We start from the raw sequence: 16,303 nt of genomic DNA, 5'->3' as shown, positions 1-16,303 counted from the left end.
AAATGTATACAATCATATGGTATAGAATATTGCATGGTAGGATCACCTGTAGAACTCGTTATGCCGGCAGTTCGGAACTACATGACTCTATTCTGTGTCTGGGCGCTTGTTGGTTCTATATTAGGAATTGTATACGGGTGCTGGAGGCTGTGGAACGGAATTATATATGGATATACTTTCAAACTTGGAGTAAATCGACCTAAGGTTATAGAGAACAGGCTCAGGCTTCCGATAGCGGAAACGGACCAGCGTTGGGCAAGGAGTCAAGGGCGAGTACAAACAAAAAGAGGCGTAGCGTTATAGAGAAAAGGAGAAATTAGAGCAAAAACATACAACAGCGGGGATTCGCTAGTGGTCACCCACCTAACTACTAATCCGCCGGTATTCTGCTTAAGTACCGCTGAGCGAACGGGAAGCGCTGAATTCAGAATCCTATGGTCGTATGTGTCTTGAGCAAGTATTGTATAATATATATTCTCATCTAAAATTGACAACAACCCTAAGGTTAGTCATTGTTGCAGAGCTCTACCTCCTCTAATACCAAGGCTTCGTTCATCCAATTGCTGAAAAGAAGACCAGAAATGTTTTCTGGGCTTCCTAAGTCTCCCACCACTCAGTCACCTCGGGATAATCGTGCCATGGTCGGGTCCGAGAGCTTGTTGTTCAGCTACCAACCTCTCCCGGTAGAGAGTCGTGGTCACTTCCGCTTTCTAATTCCTCGGATTCCGCAAGGGGAGATTGGATCGGAGAGCTTGTTCGGCTACTACCAATCTCTCCCTGCATGGAGTCGTAGTACCTTAATTCCTCGTGATCCACGCGGGATGCTCGGGTCGGAGAACTTGTGTCTTCACCCATGTCTTCTTCGTCCGTCAGCCAGTCTTCCGCCTGGCTTGAGCAGCCCGTCTCCGGGTCTCATCTTGTGCATCACGTATCTTCCGTCCCTCGCGTCTTTTATACTCTGCCTCATAGCGTGCTTTCTCATTTTCGGACGACTCCCAATACGCAAAAGTAAATTGTTCGCGCTTTCGGCCTTTCCTGCCATTTGCTTTGTTATGATCAGGATTTGTATCTCGAGAGTGCAGTTTGGAATTCAAGGTTTCCTCTGGCTTTACAGGTCGACCGGTGTATTCATTCTTCTTACGTGCCGTGGCTTCGTCAGAATCGATCAAAGTTGTGCCAAAAACACCGCGCACCATGGTCTTGATTTGACTGGAACTAGTGTCATCCGGTCTCAAATTGCTACCCCTTGAGAATGATGACGTTGGCCGGTTTTAAACGTGAGCCGGTTCTGATGGCCGGGTTATTATGAAGCAGCGTCCATCGGATGATACCAAGAAATATCTCCCATGTGACAGCATATCAGCTGGCTTCGTTGGCGGCCATCTGCCTTCCGGATGAATGTTTTCGTCGGTTGACCCGGGCTGAGCGGAACGTTCGAAAGATCGCTCATGGAACGTGGTTGTTGGTCGCCTATGCTTCTTCAGTCCTCCCAATTCTCTTTGGAACCGAGTAGGAGCGAATTGCCGATTTGCTTGTTGAGTTGGGCTGACTTCTATACAAATGGGGAATTTGTCGCCTCTGTGCGGCATTGAACCAGAGTAGCACTCTTTGCTAATCTAGTGAGAATATGGAGATTTCTTAAAGCCGCCCACCTGGCCTATAGGCCTCTTGCAAACGACACACTCAACTTGAGAGCCAAACCATGTTGAGTAATGCGATTCTTCGACTTTACCGGGAGATGCACCGAAGGTGAAAGCAGATATAGGTCTCGTTGGTTCATACCTGTGTGTGGTAAATGTTGCTTCAGCTGGGTTACCAAACTTCTTCTTGGAATTCAGAAAGCGGATTCGTCTCTTCCTTCACTCTCGTCTTCCGTCATTACAAGAGAGTGGGAAGCCACTGAAGGCGTAGGTATTTCCCGGGCCAATGACGTGCTTTCATCCTCAACATATGGCCGAGGGGGAATAGCAGCATCAGTGATTACCACAGAAGGGATTTAAATGCTCAGCATCGTAGTCTTATCACGTCCTGTGCCCATGCTTGTTGCGTCTTTGGTTGATGAGGATTCAATGCTCTAAGATTCGGTACAGAATCTATTGCAGATGGAAGGACGTTAAAAATGTCAGACAAGGTGTTGCGCTCAGCGTATGCCATCACCTCAGGCGCGCAGTAGCGCGGTGTCGTAGGTCGAGGAATTGGAGTCGTGCGGAGTGATCTTGTAACGCTTCGGGCATGGTGTTTTTGGAGAACGTGAAGGCTGCATCTGTGGTACCATCGTCAACGAATGCATCAACTGCGTGTAACTGTCCGATTCTTTTGAGGACACTATAGATCCTTGGAATGCGGCTCCATCTCTCCCGCGAGCTGCGCTTCAAGGCATCCGCAATCACACGGATATCGTTCTCAGTGAAAGGGTTGCCTGAGTCTTTGGTGGGAACCGGGAACCACTGTCGCAAGAGATCCTCTTCGTAACCTTGCTGCGCCATGGGATGCTTTGCTCATACCAGCGAATAGCATGGACGATATTTGGAAAGAGAACGGTCGATGTCCCAGTTGCGCACGTCGACGAAGAGATATAGCGTATAGTTCTTACTTGGCTAGAACGTTGATAGCTGTGAACTGGAGGAGAGGTGGGGCAACGGCTCCCATGATTCTATTCGGCCTCAGCCTTCAAGGATGGAGAATATGCAGCTTGCCTGCAAGTAATCCGGCGCATAGGAACATAGCCTCTTCCAAAGTGCGTGCATAACCTGGACAAAAAGATACTCTAGCTGTGTTTGATGCTTTGAGTTTCAATGATACATTCCAGCAGGAATACTCGACCTATCCTGGAAGAATCAATGTGATCACAAACATCTCCGCACTCAAAGTACTTTCACAGAAACCAGCGATAGCCCAACTAGGGCACAGGCGCTTTGGAAATCCTCCAGCAGGAATAGAAAGAACAGTCGAGGTGAATGTCACATGACTGACACCACCAACCTAGATTAACTTCGCCAGACGCCCCATGGGTCCCCGCGCAGCCGCCAAGTGCCTCAGGCTATAAGGTACTGCTGTAAAGGATTCGCTTCGTTCAGACGTAGTGGTAAGGAAAAGGACACGTTGAAGGTGGCTGGGGGCTGGGGGACGCGTTGAAGGTCGGGTCCAAGCGATAAGATAAGGCCATCCAGAACACGTTCATGAGTCGTGATAAGTCCAACTACACTTTCAAGTACCGCAACAACGACACAGGAACCATGGCGGCAAGCGCCATGCACCCGGATTTTCGAGACGACATCACCTACGATCAGGCTGTCAAATGTGATGAGACGACAGCTGCGCTCATATACGAATCCCAGGTCGCCGGCGAAGACGAAGATTGGGACACGTACCTCGAAATCGCTTTTGAAATGCTTAAGGTCCGCACGCGCGCCTACAAACCCGAATCAGTACCAATCGGCGGCTCCTGGGGCTTGATTGGATCCGGGTTCATGCGCGTTGGCAGGTTTGAGGATGCAGAGGAGGCCATAGGGAAAAGTATTACGATATATGAAGGTGCTGGCGCGCGCGATGAGTTAGCGTTGGTTCGCGAACAGTTGGCTCAGGTGCAGGAGTGTCAAGGACGATTTAGTGATGCCAAAGAGACCCGTTTACGCGGCGCTGATACAAATGAGATGGCGTGTCCTAACGACAAGGTAAGTTCATAGAAGAGCGTGGAACGGTTTGCTGCAGATGGTTAACTCGTTGAAGTGTCCTACGTCAACGTACGAATTCAGAGTGCAGAACGGTTACGCCAAACTCTTCGCATTAAGCGACCTAAAGGCATGTGGAGCATGTAAATCCGTGTACTACTGCTCCAAACACTGTCAGAAACAGGACTGGAAGGCTAGACACAAGCCTCTGTGTCAAGCCTATATGGCTACTTTAGGACAGTCTGACGGTCGAGATTGATCGTGATGAGCTTTGAGGGCTTTGTAGCTACATGGAGGCGTAGGGTTGAATCACTTAGACCACGAGCGGACGACGTGTCGTTTGCACTACGGATTGACCTTCCTATAATCAACTAGGAATGTCAAACAGTTTCTCGGCAATGTGATGTTATGCCCCTATCTCCCTCGCTAATCGTACCTAGGCTCATCCTTTCAAGTGACGAAGACGCTGCTCAGGTCTATGGGAAGTAGTGCGGCATGAATCGCACCAGAGCGAGGTCTTATCCTGAGAGCGGGAGTAAATTTCAATGTGATGTTCGCAGTTCTCGTGTTGGTTGAAGCGGCTTTGATAAACAGAGAATTGAAAGACTGAAACAACAACGGCTTTCCAGTAGTGTAAAGACAGATAGACATGATGATGAGAATGAGATATGGCTCTATTACGTGAATAAGTCGCAGCATCGCGTAGTCGGCACGCCGCTGATAGCTAGCGGATGTTTAGCTAATATGTCCTGGACATTGCGCTGCACTTTCAAAGATCGCGCGGTTGCCGTATCCATAATGACCAGTAACGGACATGAGACAGATCACTTAGCAAAGACCTATTACGCAGTACTCAGTACTTGACACTCGTGAACACCTTGGTTAAAACCATGACTCATCCGTGATTCATGCGATCCAAAAAACCCAGATAGTCAAGCGATACACGAAATTGACTACTAAACCGATGGCTGGCTGGATTTGAGCATAGGACTGCATACTGAAAATCGATTGTCGATGCAAGCTGCGACGGGTAAGACAAGTCACGGCGGTCGAGCATGCTTGTTCTCTAGGGGGATGATAGGCAAATCTAAAATAGCGAGCATCAGGTTCAAATTCAGTGTCTGCACACGACAGTAGTGCGAATTTTCTCGTAGATCAAAGCCGGGTTACTTGAAGATCTTCACTAGCATGCGTCGCGTTCCCGGCTTTTTGGTTAGTAAAGGCCCGACTCAAGGATGGGAATCTGAATCCTGTTGGGAATACCATCGTAGCTCTTAACCACATATTCAGACAAACGTTCCGACGGCATGGGACGAGATCATCGTTCTTTGCAGCCACGATCTAGCCAAGTTGCAAACTCTCCCCACAAGAGTGAATGGAAGGTGGATTCAAAGATCCCCGCTTTTCACGAAGCTGTTCAACAAGGCTGTTTTGGGACATGTTGTGACCGCAGAGATTGGTCATATGTACCGGCTGGAACAGTCGGATCGAGAGAGCATCCCAGACGAGTCATCCTGAACCGACCCGTTTGCTGAATACCGATTTCAACGACAGTGGGCAGAGCTTCAGCTTCGACAGCGGTATCGCAGTGCTTCCCCGCATCGAGCCCCAGATGGTTCGGTGATTTGGTGCTTCTTCGTTCGCATCTCTCCACCCTCACGCAAGTGCCTCGACCCTACCGACACGCAATCTGTCCACCACTCTCGTCTTAGAGTACTGTAGACTTGGCACTATCACACCACTCAACCTTTCAGAACGGAGACCCTGCATGTACTACTCGATGTTCAGCTCATGCAGCTAATGCTCCCAGCCGTACCCCAGTTTATTGTTCCCTTTGCGGGGCTCGAACGTTGAATGTGAGGGGTCGCATGTCGATCCCTTACCGCATGCAGACCGCTGATTAGCCAGAAACTTTCATTGAGCGATCGAGGCCGTTGGACTCCATGGCTGAGTTTTATGCCGAGAAATAGCGTGTCGTGCCGGAATCTGTTGAGGTTTTCAAGTGTGGTGCTGGTGGAGGGGGAGACGATGGTGCGATAGGTGTTACGTGAGACTGAAAAGGCAAGCGCGTTTTTTGGTGTGTCGACATCGACGATGAACCCGCCTTTTCTTTGGCAATGAAGCTATAGTTTATAGTAGTTGAGATGTGACTGGTGGAATGGTAAATATTATTGAGATTTTTTAGAGAAGCCAACAAAGGTTGGGTGTGGCGTGCGAATGCGACATCTATAGTCCGATAGCAGGGGTCCCGGATCGGCCGGCACCTTGCTCCTTGATAAGTCTCAACCGCGGTACTCTCAAGGCCTAATGCCGTGCAAAAGAAGTCCAATGCAGGTTTAGATCTCATAAACCATGGTTTGATAGCGGTAGTTCTGTCTCGCATTGCAAATAAGTAGTAATCGTAACATTCGTGGTTCTAAAAGTACATTGGTTGGAAAAAGTATTTGGTCCCTAGCACACACCCACATCCACCTCAGTGTTGATGCTATAGTTACATCGGGTATCGTTTTCTGATTTGAGCACTTCATCTCAGATGGACCGTTGCGCCATATCCTGCTCAACGCCAGTAGTACAGTACACATTATCGTAGTTGGAGGCTTTTCCGTGTGACCGCCCGTGGACAGGCTCTGAAGAAGTCTGAGACTTAGGCCCAAGTTTTCGAGGTGTTGAGGCCGACCTCTAGTGAATGCGCAATGGAAGAGGCAAAGTCTCGCTCGGCGATGGATGAGTGGCGACGCCTCTCACGACGTATCTGGTGTTCCGCCTCCATGAGCCTTTCTTGAATCCAAGCACGGGTTTTATCATCTGATCGCACTGACTCGGTATTGAGTAGCTCAGTGAGGGTAGCCACGATCTGTTGGTTGATCTCGGAGAGCTTGTGCGATTCTTCAGTGTGCGTGTCATCGATACTGCTACGTGAACCCATGCGAGGTTTAGATCCGGTAGCAATGGGGTCGGTAGGTGGAGGATATGGCGAAGCATATTTGGGGGACCAGGTAGGCGATGATGACAAGGACTGGAATTCAGGCGATTCAGCCGTCATGGGTTTGTTGAAGGGAATCTCGAGAGCCATTCGTCGTTGTAGAGCTTCCTTCTGGGCTGACAGCAGCATGTACTTTTGCATCGACTCGTTCTAAACGGGAATGTTAGCATGTGATAGTAGAGTAGGAGGTTCAATAGAGTTGCTCACCCTGATCAAAGTGGGCCTGGACATTGGAGCCATAGTGTACTATTGTGACTGGTTGTGTGCTTTGAGTTGGTGTTTCAAGCAAGTTTGATTGTAAGTTCGACGTCCACCTGGGAGGGGGATGTCGGCTTTGATAACTGCAGGTAGTGCCAAGAGGTTTGGGGCGTTATCCTTCCAAAACGAGGGGCCCAATTCTAGAAGCGGAGTGTGCAGAAGTTTGTGTGATGCGTCAACTTAAGTGGGGTGATGGTGATAGGGTGATCTCAGGCCGTGGTAATGCTGCAAGAACACGCAAGCTGCAGGATAGTGGTAGGTAATGGTAACTGGTTGAGATACTTGGATGGATGACATGGCCGCCCAGCTCAGGGGGATGCCTCGATACTTAAGTCGCCTGTCATGCGATGCGCATTTTCCAGACCCCAAAACGCCATGACGCGACGCGAATCCGCAAGGCCCCGTCGGGATTCAGGGCGGTTGCGTCCGTTCGCGATTAATTATTGTGCTCGGACAGTTTTCATGAAATCTTGCTGGGACTGCCTGGAACAGGCTGGGACAGGTGAGCGGGTCGCGTGTTGTAATTGGTGTATGCATGCTCCCTTGATCAGCTTGCTCGGAGAGAGGCGCCAAGCCATAACGTCACCGCTGGTCACAATCGCGATCCGCCATTTCAAAGCTCCTCCTCATCACAACCTGCAACCAAGGCTCTGTCCCTGGTCGTTGTTAGTAGGCTGTGATAGCGCGCCGTACCTGCGTCCGGGACCGGCTGGTCTGCCTTTGGCTTCGAGATGGAATTTTGTTATTTTCCATCACAAGTCTCGACCACAAAGAAACTCCACAAATTATGGAGAAAGTCCACCCACCGTCAGGCCGCCACGCAATGAGCAAACAATGACGTGTGGCTGAAACAAATCTATTCCCTTCTGCCACACATGGAAAATGCTTCTGTGCCCTATAGACGGGATTCACTACATTCGACGTCACCCATGGCCCCCATGCTGACTCTGACCAGCTTTATGCCCGATCCATGGACGGAAACAAGTCCCTCCTCTGATCGCCATGCTTGCAGATCATAAGGGTCCGCGGAATGCATAATCAGGTTTCGAAGCCTCATTACGTGGCTGAATTCCACGTGTGGTCGGGTCGCAGCCGAATTGACGTCCTATGCATGCCTCGAACTCGAGGCGATGCCACAATAGGCTGTTTCATGTTCCGATCATCAATTCCAGCGTGTCAGATTGTCGTACAATATCTTCTAGAACAGAGTGCGAATCCTTCGCCCTACAAGGGACGTCATACACCCTGCACAAGACAAGAAACCAGCATGTTGCTGCTTGAGCGATATGCGCCCGGTAGACCTATGCCAAAGCGATCAGGAACATCTCCAAGCGAAAGCGACATGGCAAAATTCGCTTCTGCTTCTCCGGCCTGGCATGATGCACGGTGTGAAGAAAGGACCCAGCAAGTTCTGTGGTATAACCATGACATCTACGAGTAAACCCCCTGTTGTGAGCCAAGGCCAAGGCGGATGCGGCACATTTCGGGTGTAGAAACCTGATGTTGACACGAATACTACATGAATTGCGATTCGTAGTGCGACTGGCGGTTGAATGGGAAAGCACAGATAACAATATCCTGCCTATATCTGCCAGCGACGCATTGTGTAGACTAGCGGGCGTAGAGGATCGCGTGATTTGGTATCGTGTTGGAGGGGAACTTGTGCGCACTCGAAGTGTTCATGGCGTAGGTCGAAATACACAGCGATAAGTGGAATGCCCAGGACACCAAAGTCCGCCAAGATTTGACAGTAGTGAAGACCAGTGCTGTATTGACTGAGATCAAATGAAGAATGGTAGGCCATGGTAGGGCAAGTCCTTTATCTCTCAGCATTTTGTCGCTCGGTCCAAAATCCCTTTCCGTAGCTGACGAGCATCTCCTGACCACGCCCGATGCCTTTCGCTCGTTTCCCACTCTTGCCAGCGCTTACGACAAACACTCCCACTCTCTTCTCCACCTTCCCATTCCCTGAATCCACGTAGATGTCGCGGAACTCGGCGTTTGGTGCTGTAGATACACCTCGAAAATCATTGATAAACCTCGACTCGTTTCCCATCTTGGTGGCGTCGACACCAATGCCCAATTCGCGATCTAGAGATAGGTCATAGTCGGACGTTTCGTCTGTGTCAGTTTGATCGTGGACATAGCCTAGATATGGTAGTATGAATGCGTCTGGTGGGAGATGCTGGTTAGCAAAGAGCCCATTCTGGCCATGTGCGGGGTGGACAAAGTCTGTTATTGGCGTAATCTTGACATTTGTAGACGGGCTACTAGTCTTGTAGACCTGTGCGTCAGGAGGTAACTCTGATTTGGACAAGACCAATGCCTTGATCTTGACTGCATTGAGCTTTTTGGAGTACGAAGGAGCATGCAGATATATGATATTGCCCGGCCATGCTTTTGGCAATCCGGGGGGCGACCTGGTTGAAGGCATGTTTCTACAGTATACGCTGCATTACAAGAAGCTTCTTAAAGTCTGATTCGAAAGACACCGCGCAGGTCTAGAGGACTAGGAAATTTGGAATGCTCGGTAGGTATGTGTAGGTGAGGTGAGGTGAGGTGATGTTGTGAAAGACGAGAAGGCGAGCGCAGCATCGCAGGTGCTCATGCTTGCCGGGATCACTTCGGGACAAGGAAAAATGAAAAGAGGTCGCGCCGTTAGTGTCGTCGCAGAGAGATCAGTTTCGCTTCACAAGCCCCTAGTAAGCCCTCCTTTAATGTCAAAGTTTCAATAGTAATAGTACGGAGATAATAACCATTTGTGGGAATTATTAACGTGGGAGGAGTGCAAGAATCCCGTATTGCCCGACGCGTTATTTAGATCTCGAACAAAGACGTCGCGATCAATGCACCACATGCTATTTCCGGGGTGTACGCTAACTACACTCATGCGATTGCTCCTGGCGGCGCCCTATTGATGCGAAATTAGACGTTTACTATTTGCCAGAGGCATTGCGGGCCCAGCAATTGAGTCATTCCGGCCAACCAAAGAGGGGGGGCTGACGTCTGGTAGAGAGCCGCCTGGGAACTCCAGCTGAGGACAGCTGAAAGCCGTCTTACCTTCAGTCGGACTTGTTCCTACGTGTGTATGCTTCGAATAGCCAGAGCAAAGACCTCAGACGGTTATTCGCCGCAACGCTGCGGCCGACATCACAAAGCTACGGTGAGGGCATGATGTGCTGTCGGCATGTCGGCTCGCCACTAAAGAATTTAGTCGCAGGTCCAGATGCTCGATGCAGGAACCCGCATGTGCCCCCTTTCAATGTGGCCCAGCACGCTCGAGAGCTTTTTTTTGGCCTTCTCCTTTGTTCGCACGGGCGTAATCTTGGGGCGCGGGGGCTCTTCTCGTCACTGTCCAGCGCTGAAACGGGTCATCCAGGAGAGCAGCACGGCTGCAAATTTCGACTCTTCGAAGCTGTGCACCAACGAGACCCATCTCGGTCATTCGCCTCTCCGATATATCCCAGATAATAAACGACGAGGTTCAGCGCTGGTCTGCTGGTTTAGTCGCCCCATGGCTTTCCCCTCCCCATGCTCTCGTTGGACTACAGGATTCTGGGGACTGCAGCTAGAGGCAGTTGTGCATGCTTTCCGCGTGAACAAGTCTTGCACTAATCAAGACCGGCCCAGAAATAGTTATGCTCGCAAGCGACATGTTGAGGAGGCTGCATGGGCCTCTTGGCAGGGGAATGGCAAGGGGGACTAGCTTCTTCATTTCGTTTTTCCACGCCTTGCCCGTTCTGATAGGCCCTCTTGCCTTCCATCAATAAACAACTCATACCGGGCCCAGTCTAAGGTCCCCCGGCCCCGTGTGGGCAATTCCCCTATCCCGTACTATCGCAAGCACGTCCACCAAACGGCGCCATCGGCAAGCCCAGCTCTTGAGATGCTAGCGAGTGGATGCAACATACCAAACCGCCCCTGTTCAAGGACGTTGGCGTCTTGGTAAGGCCGCCTCGTTGTATGCCCTATATAATGTCTTCGCCGGCTGCTCTTCAAATTTTCACTACCACACACACTCACTGTCTTTTAATACACCGGTTATCACCGATTTCACTCGTTTCCAACGACCTCCACCGCTTATACTTAATACAAACGTATCACCATCCAAACCATCAATCAACATGCGCTCCTTCGCCACCATCGCTGCCTTCGCCGGCGCCGCTAACGCCTATGCCGCCTACTACCCGGCTGCCCCCGCTGTCAACACCACCAGTGTAGCAACTCCCGTCTACGAGGCCTCTTCCCAGGTTCCCTACGCCGCGAGCTCCGCCCCTGCGTACACCACCACCAAGGTCGTTACCGGTCTGACCACCGTCTGCCCGGAGCCTACTACCGTCACCTACGGTAAGCTATCCTCTAGAGATTGAGGTTCTCTTGAACATTGAGCTAACTATTCTCGCAGGCTCCAAGACCTACACTGTCTCCACCAGCACCACCCTTGTTGATGACGACTGCGAGTTCACCACCACCTACGAGGTCAAGCCCACTCCTTCCGTCGTCAAGCCCACCGCCGAGAAGCCTACCGCCGAGAAGCCCACTGCTGAGTACTCCGCTCCCCCGGCTCCCACCGCGGTCAAGCCTTACCCATCTGCTGGCAACGGCACCACTCCTTCCTACCCCACTGCCGTCAAGCCCAGCGGCAGCGGCACCAAGCCCTCCACCCCTGAGTTCACTGGCGCCGCCGCCCAGGCTGGTGTCGGCCTCATGGCTGTCATCGGTGCCGTCGCTGCTTTCTTGTAAGCAGTTCGCTCCTGAGCGATTCGACAAAGTTTGGTTTACCATGCTCTGAAGAGTCACTTTTGAGTTTGTAAAAGGGGGATCATGGCTTCACGGTTAATGGCTACGACTTCACATCACGGTACGGTCAAGCATTGGGATGCGAGTCTTCGGTCTTAACCTGCTTCCTTGCGCAATACGTCGCAGCAGCATTTCGATTCATGGACAATTTTGGAATATATTAATACGCTTTGTCGAAAGGGCTACTGTCCAGAGGGGGGAAGTTCGTGTGGTCCGGTGGATTCATGTTCCTTAGATTCTCTGGCTTAGTGAAGAGAATTGGCAAGATAATATACATGATATCCACGCAACCTATATTTTTTCCCACGCTCTCTGTTTGTTATTGATGATATGCACATGGTTTCCACCTTGAGGACTCGGATAGGCTTGCTTTGTTTGTTATGAAGGTGTGCATAGATGTCAGCTGATATGAAACAAATCGAGAATCTAATCCTCAAAAGCTCACAAACAAAAACATACTCTACCGTTATGTTGTGGTCACACGTGTAATCAATCCCAAGGGTCGTTTTCGGTGTTACGCGAGCTTGATTCATTCATTGGGGCATGTTTCAGACCCTGACCAAGGAAATTACCCACCACGCTATTCGTAGCCTGTTATCGGACTTCCAGCGGCCGTCGCCTACAATTGCCTCTAGCGCTTTTTACGTCAGCTTTCAATAGTGCTTGAATCACCTGGGCGCTTGGGCCTTTTAGCACGGCAGCAGCATGCCCGTTAGCTGCCGGATAACGAATGAGCGAAATAACAGTGCGCAAAGAAATAATGTCGCGATTGTGGTGGGCCATTTTACCTTCCTCACGCAGCTGCAACACATCCTCCCGAGAGGTGTATGGGCTGGTCCATCACGCTTTATTTTCGGTATCGACTAGCTCAGTAAAGAGCACTGCAATCACGGAACACGACGCCGCTGACGTTGGTGTACCGAACCGTAAAGCGGGTCCCTATCGCCGTTTGCAGCAAATGTCAAACCGTCAAGCCTAGGCACGTCGCGGTGTCGAATTTGCAGGACTGGTCCTCCTGATCCTTCCTGGCTGTGGCCGCCTATCAGTGTGGCTTCCTGCAGGTGAGCAGTAGGCACTGCAGGATGTGGTACGACGTTAGGGTATGCTGGATTGCGATTTGTTGTGTTGCGCTTTGCTACAAGGTGGATGCCGCCCCAGAATATCTCCCCGGACGACCGACCTGCTAAGATGACTCTGCTATATGCCTGTTAGGCACGCAATCGCTAGGCTTTGCCCCGTTAACTAGACGCCCCGAGGCTGGCGGCTCTGTAGGCAGCCTTCAAACAGTAGTAGAGCTGTGGAGAGGCCAATGTCACGTTAAGGTGCCTCTTAGTACTCTCTACAAGCTCGACTATACTTGCAGATCGATGATAAACCAAGTAAAGCGCTCCCTCGCCTGGCCCACGAAGAGCGGTATGGTGAAGTATTATCCTGGATTCTGAAGCCATTCAAGGGTTGAGCGATACTTACCCGTGCGGTCCGAGGTCACTACGGCCAACGCAGTCTCAAGCCAAGGTCCAACCACCATGAAGTGTGAACGGGCGACGCTGTATACTTTGTAGCTACTGTTCAGATTTGAAGGTGCTATCCTTGAGAGAGCGCTGAGTAAAGCCGACGGTCTAGATCTCATCCATTACGTATTTTAGTAGACATAGAACAAATGGCTCCTTTGGAGCGGTGGAGAGCAAACCAAACCAGTCCTGACGTAGCGGTCTGCTCCAATTCTTGCTTGAACAGGTGGTTCGTTTGTCAAGCAGCCTGTGTGTGGTGTTTATTTGTCAAGCAATCTGTATATAGTATTCGTTAGCAGCCTATATATAGTGTTTATTTATTAAGCAGCCTATGTGTAGTATTCGTTCATTAAGCAGCCTGTGTGTGGTGTTAGTTGACCGGAGCGCATTGCGGAAGCCATATGGGAGCAAACGCTGTCTAAATGGTAGGTAGTCCTTGGAAACTCACTGTTGGGTGAGGTTTGCAAAGGCATTGCATTTAATGACGTGTTTAGGCTAAGGGCAAGTTGAGATATCGCCATACCAGCTCCGCAGAATGAATCAAAAAGCCTTTATCAGGCCAGCCCTGAGGTTCAGGAAAACTAATCAAACAGTCTGGCGGCCGCAATGAGTCCTTCATCTGTGGGTATCACTTTCCCCACCCTCAACGCATGCCCCTTTCTGAAGTGTAGACATCGTTCAGATCCGTAATAACTTCCTCAAACGAACCTCGAAGAATTGTTCCCAGCCAAAGAACCCTATCAGTCAACCAAACCATGTGAAAAACCCCAATCAATAGGTTGTTGAGATGCCTCAGCTCAGATAGAGCGTCAAGTCAACCACAGCACCTTTCCGCACACAACTCTATAGACTCCATCAGTCTTCACTATCGTCGGAAGAGTCGTCGGTGTCATCGGAAGAGCTATTTCTGGACGAGCTATCACTGGATGAGTCGTTCATTGATGCGTCCGCCTCTGATGTGGCATGCCCTTCTTCATTGCCCAAAACCTCCGCAAGTCGATCTGTCGTAATGTGCCCATACTTCTTTAGGGACAAGAAGAACCTCTCGCGATCGACCTGCTCTTCGCCCAATGTAGGACACAAGTATCTTTGTTGAACTTCAATGGCTTCTCCAACAGTCATCTCTTTGGTGCCCTTTGTCGCTTCTTGCTCCATAAGGAGTCCGCACTCTGAGTCATCATCGCTGACATGGTCGCTGGACGCATCGCTCGAGTCTCCGTCGTATTCCTCGCCGTAAACGGTGCGTTTCTTTGGTATGTAGCCTTCAAGTTCCTCTCGGGTATTGAGATCCAAACCGCAGTTGTATGTGAAGACGTTGAGCGCCCTTTCTTCGAAGCTATCCTTGGTGACGTACTTTCCCATTTCCTTTGATACCGTTGAGTAGTCGATATCATCCAATGTTAGGTTTGCTGCATTGTGGTTCAGTGAAGGTGCCGTATGAAGACGAAGACGTTGGAGTTTCTTGGGGTAGACAGGATTCGTGCGCTTCAAGTACGTAGCCCAGACACTTTGTTTGTTGATGGTGTAGGCACATGCCATCCTTCGGCCTTGGAGTTCGAGCTTGCGTCGAAGTTTGATCTGAGGGAGCTTGTTGATGAGACCGTTCGACGATGCTGGCTTGTGAGCCATGGTGAATGAAGAGTTGGGTTCAAAGACACTGTGCAACTCCACGAGCCTCCGAAATCAAGCTGTCGTTCAAACCAAGGAGTTGCTCAGGAGCTCTTCAAATGGAGGAGCGCTTCAAATGAAGGGGCCGTTCAAATGGAGGAGTCGTTCAGGAGCTATCCAAACTAAGGATTTGTTCCAACAGAGGAATCGTTCAGGAGCGGTTCAAACTAAGGATTCGTTCAAACCCAGGAGCTGTTCAAACCAAGGAGTCGTTCGAATGGAGAAGTTGTCTGAAGTAAAGCACGCAGGAGATTGCATGAGCGAAGAGATCCTCGGTTAGACTGGGAGGAGCAAGGTCGGGAGTTCTAGACAAAAGTTGGTGTTGAGGAGAAGGATTTTGGAGCCTTTGAGTTCCAAAAGTGAGCTGTTATAGGAGGAGAACCTGTACCAAGACCAAGAGAGCGATATAAAAAGAAGCTAGTGGCTTGCTAGCGCCATATCGCGCATGCGTAGTTGGCGATAGGAGAGAGAAGAAGACACCTGAAGTAAGAATAATTGGCGCAGAAGCAATAATATCGAGCTTGTACCTCTCTCTTACCTTAAGATAGAACCCATTCGGTAGCACTAGTCAGACAGCTAGGTAAAACACTACCCTTGTGCCTTCTACCAGAGGTATTATTAGCAACATTTTCAGTCAAGCGAGTTTCCTCATCTCTCTCACCTCCTATCTCTTGGAACTAAAACACTTACTATATCACCTCCTGCTTGGAAAGATACTACACTGCAAACTTCGTTCCTGTGACATCATATTCGCTTCAAAATTCTTCCTATCTCCTCTTCTTTATAACACTCCCCTCATAACTTTGTTCGGTTTCAAGACACTTCAACATTGTAAACAATGGATGCCGTGATCCAAGCGGTAAGAAAGCTCTGGTGACGACGCCTTCGTCAAAATTAGAATAATGAATGCTAACTTGAGTTAGATCAACGGATTCAATCTCATCAATGGCAAGGCCAAATTGTCGTTCCTTGGCCGCCGAATGTTCTGTGCGATGACCCGCGCCAACGAATCAGTATGGGCTACATCCGATCCTGGTGGTTTACCATAGGTTCATTTCAATTTCTATTGGCTAGATAAATACACTACTACGAGCAATTGACATTCCGGACCAATTGTTCAGAATTGAAGGTTACGGGCAATATCTCATCTAATTCAAGAGGGTTCCATAGCCTGAGGAAGTCTTTCTAAAAGTGGTTCATCTTGATACGAGAGCTATGTTCAACGCCTGGCATGATACCTTGTCAGACTCTGATAGTTCAATAAGGTCCGACTGACACTCCTCAAGCGAGCTGTCCAGTGAAGACTCTTCTTGTAATGATTTCTCGATCAGATGGTCGACCGAGCCGCCATCGCCCACGTCCCGCGGCCTTATAAAGATATCTTATAACAGTACCTTTGTAAGCAGTAATTT

The 16,303-nt window shown here is 49.9% G+C and overlaps 8 protein-coding genes across 8 annotated transcripts; 2 read left to right on the top strand and 6 right to left on the bottom strand.

Annotated features, from left to right (window-relative positions):
- Positions 1-263: 263 nt before the first annotated feature.
- Positions 264-479, bottom strand: K460DRAFT_275845 (uncharacterized protein; the record flags this gene model as incomplete). The annotated part of the gene is made up of 1 exon (XM_040928071.1): positions 264-479. A coding segment is annotated over one exon (216 nt), but the record flags the coding sequence as incomplete, so codon positions are not given.
- Positions 480-869: 390 nt separating this feature from the next.
- On the bottom strand, positions 870-1,196 carry K460DRAFT_403588 (uncharacterized protein; the record flags this gene model as incomplete). Its single annotated transcript, XM_040936647.1, has 1 exon — positions 870-1,196. One exon carries the CDS (start codon positions 1,194-1,196, stop codon positions 870-872), a length of 327 nt encoding a protein of 108 aa, XP_040790858.1.
- Positions 1,197-2,153: 957 nt separating this feature from the next.
- Positions 2,154-2,486, bottom strand: K460DRAFT_403587 (uncharacterized protein; the record flags this gene model as incomplete). Its single annotated transcript, XM_040936646.1, has 1 exon — positions 2,154-2,486. One exon carries the CDS (start codon positions 2,484-2,486, stop codon positions 2,154-2,156), a length of 333 nt encoding a protein of 110 aa, XP_040790857.1.
- Positions 2,487-2,956: 470 nt separating this feature from the next.
- Positions 2,957-4,344, top strand: K460DRAFT_393400 (uncharacterized protein). The gene is made up of 2 exons (XM_040935937.1): positions 2,957-3,674; positions 3,730-4,344. Exons 1-2 carry the CDS (start codon positions 3,180-3,182, stop codon positions 3,928-3,930), a joined length of 696 nt encoding a protein of 231 aa, XP_040790856.1. The 5' UTR covers positions 2,957-3,179; the 3' UTR covers positions 3,931-4,344.
- A 1,971-nt stretch (positions 4,345-6,315) lies between these two features.
- Positions 6,316-6,894, bottom strand: K460DRAFT_403585 (uncharacterized protein; the record flags this gene model as incomplete). The annotated part of the gene is made up of 2 exons (XM_040936645.1): positions 6,316-6,804; positions 6,862-6,894. 2 exons carry the CDS (start codon positions 6,892-6,894, stop codon positions 6,316-6,318), a joined length of 522 nt encoding a protein of 173 aa, XP_040790855.1.
- A 1,837-nt stretch (positions 6,895-8,731) lies between these two features.
- Positions 8,732-9,346, bottom strand: K460DRAFT_353292 (uncharacterized protein; the record flags this gene model as incomplete). Its single annotated transcript, XM_040931706.1, has 1 exon — positions 8,732-9,346. One exon carries the CDS (start codon positions 9,344-9,346, stop codon positions 8,732-8,734), a length of 615 nt encoding a protein of 204 aa, XP_040790854.1.
- Positions 9,347-10,949: 1,603 nt separating this feature from the next.
- On the top strand, positions 10,950-12,005 carry K460DRAFT_364260 (uncharacterized protein). Its single transcript, XM_040932973.1, has 2 exons — positions 10,950-11,259; positions 11,318-12,005. Exons 1-2 carry the CDS (start codon positions 11,037-11,039, stop codon positions 11,653-11,655), a joined length of 561 nt encoding a protein of 186 aa, XP_040790853.1. The 5' UTR covers positions 10,950-11,036; the 3' UTR covers positions 11,656-12,005.
- Positions 12,006-14,078: 2,073 nt separating this feature from the next.
- K460DRAFT_353289 (uncharacterized protein) lies at positions 14,079-14,852 on the bottom strand (the record flags this gene model as incomplete). Its single annotated transcript, XM_040931705.1, has 1 exon — positions 14,079-14,852. One exon carries the CDS (start codon positions 14,850-14,852, stop codon positions 14,079-14,081), a length of 774 nt encoding a protein of 257 aa, XP_040790852.1.
- Between the last annotated feature and the right edge of the window lie 1,451 nt (positions 14,853-16,303).

The sequence above is a fragment of the Cucurbitaria berberidis genome, assembly GCF_010015615.1.
Source record: "Cucurbitaria berberidis CBS 394.84 unplaced genomic scaffold K460scaffold_2, whole genome shotgun sequence".
In the NCBI taxonomy this organism is placed as follows: domain Eukaryota; kingdom Fungi; phylum Ascomycota; class Dothideomycetes; order Pleosporales; family Cucurbitariaceae; genus Cucurbitaria; species Cucurbitaria berberidis.
Note: the sequence above shows the minus strand (reverse complement) of the source record. Positions and strands in the feature narration are given on the sequence as shown.

Coding starts and splice junctions, on each gene's coding strand:
- K460DRAFT_364260 (XM_040932973.1), top strand. CDS start 11,037: ATGCGCTCCTTCGCCACCATCGCTGCCTTCGCCGGCGCCGCTAACGCC. Junction 11,260..11,317: donor GCCTACTACCGTCACCTACG/GTAAGCTATCCT, acceptor CTATTCTCGCAG/GCTCCAAGACCTACACTGTC.
- K460DRAFT_393400 (XM_040935937.1), top strand. CDS start 3,180: ATGAGTCGTGATAAGTCCAACTACACTTTCAAGTACCGCAACAACGAC. Junction 3,675..3,729: donor TGGCGTGTCCTAACGACAAG/GTAAGTTCATAG, acceptor AACTCGTTGAAG/TGTCCTACGTCAACGTACGA.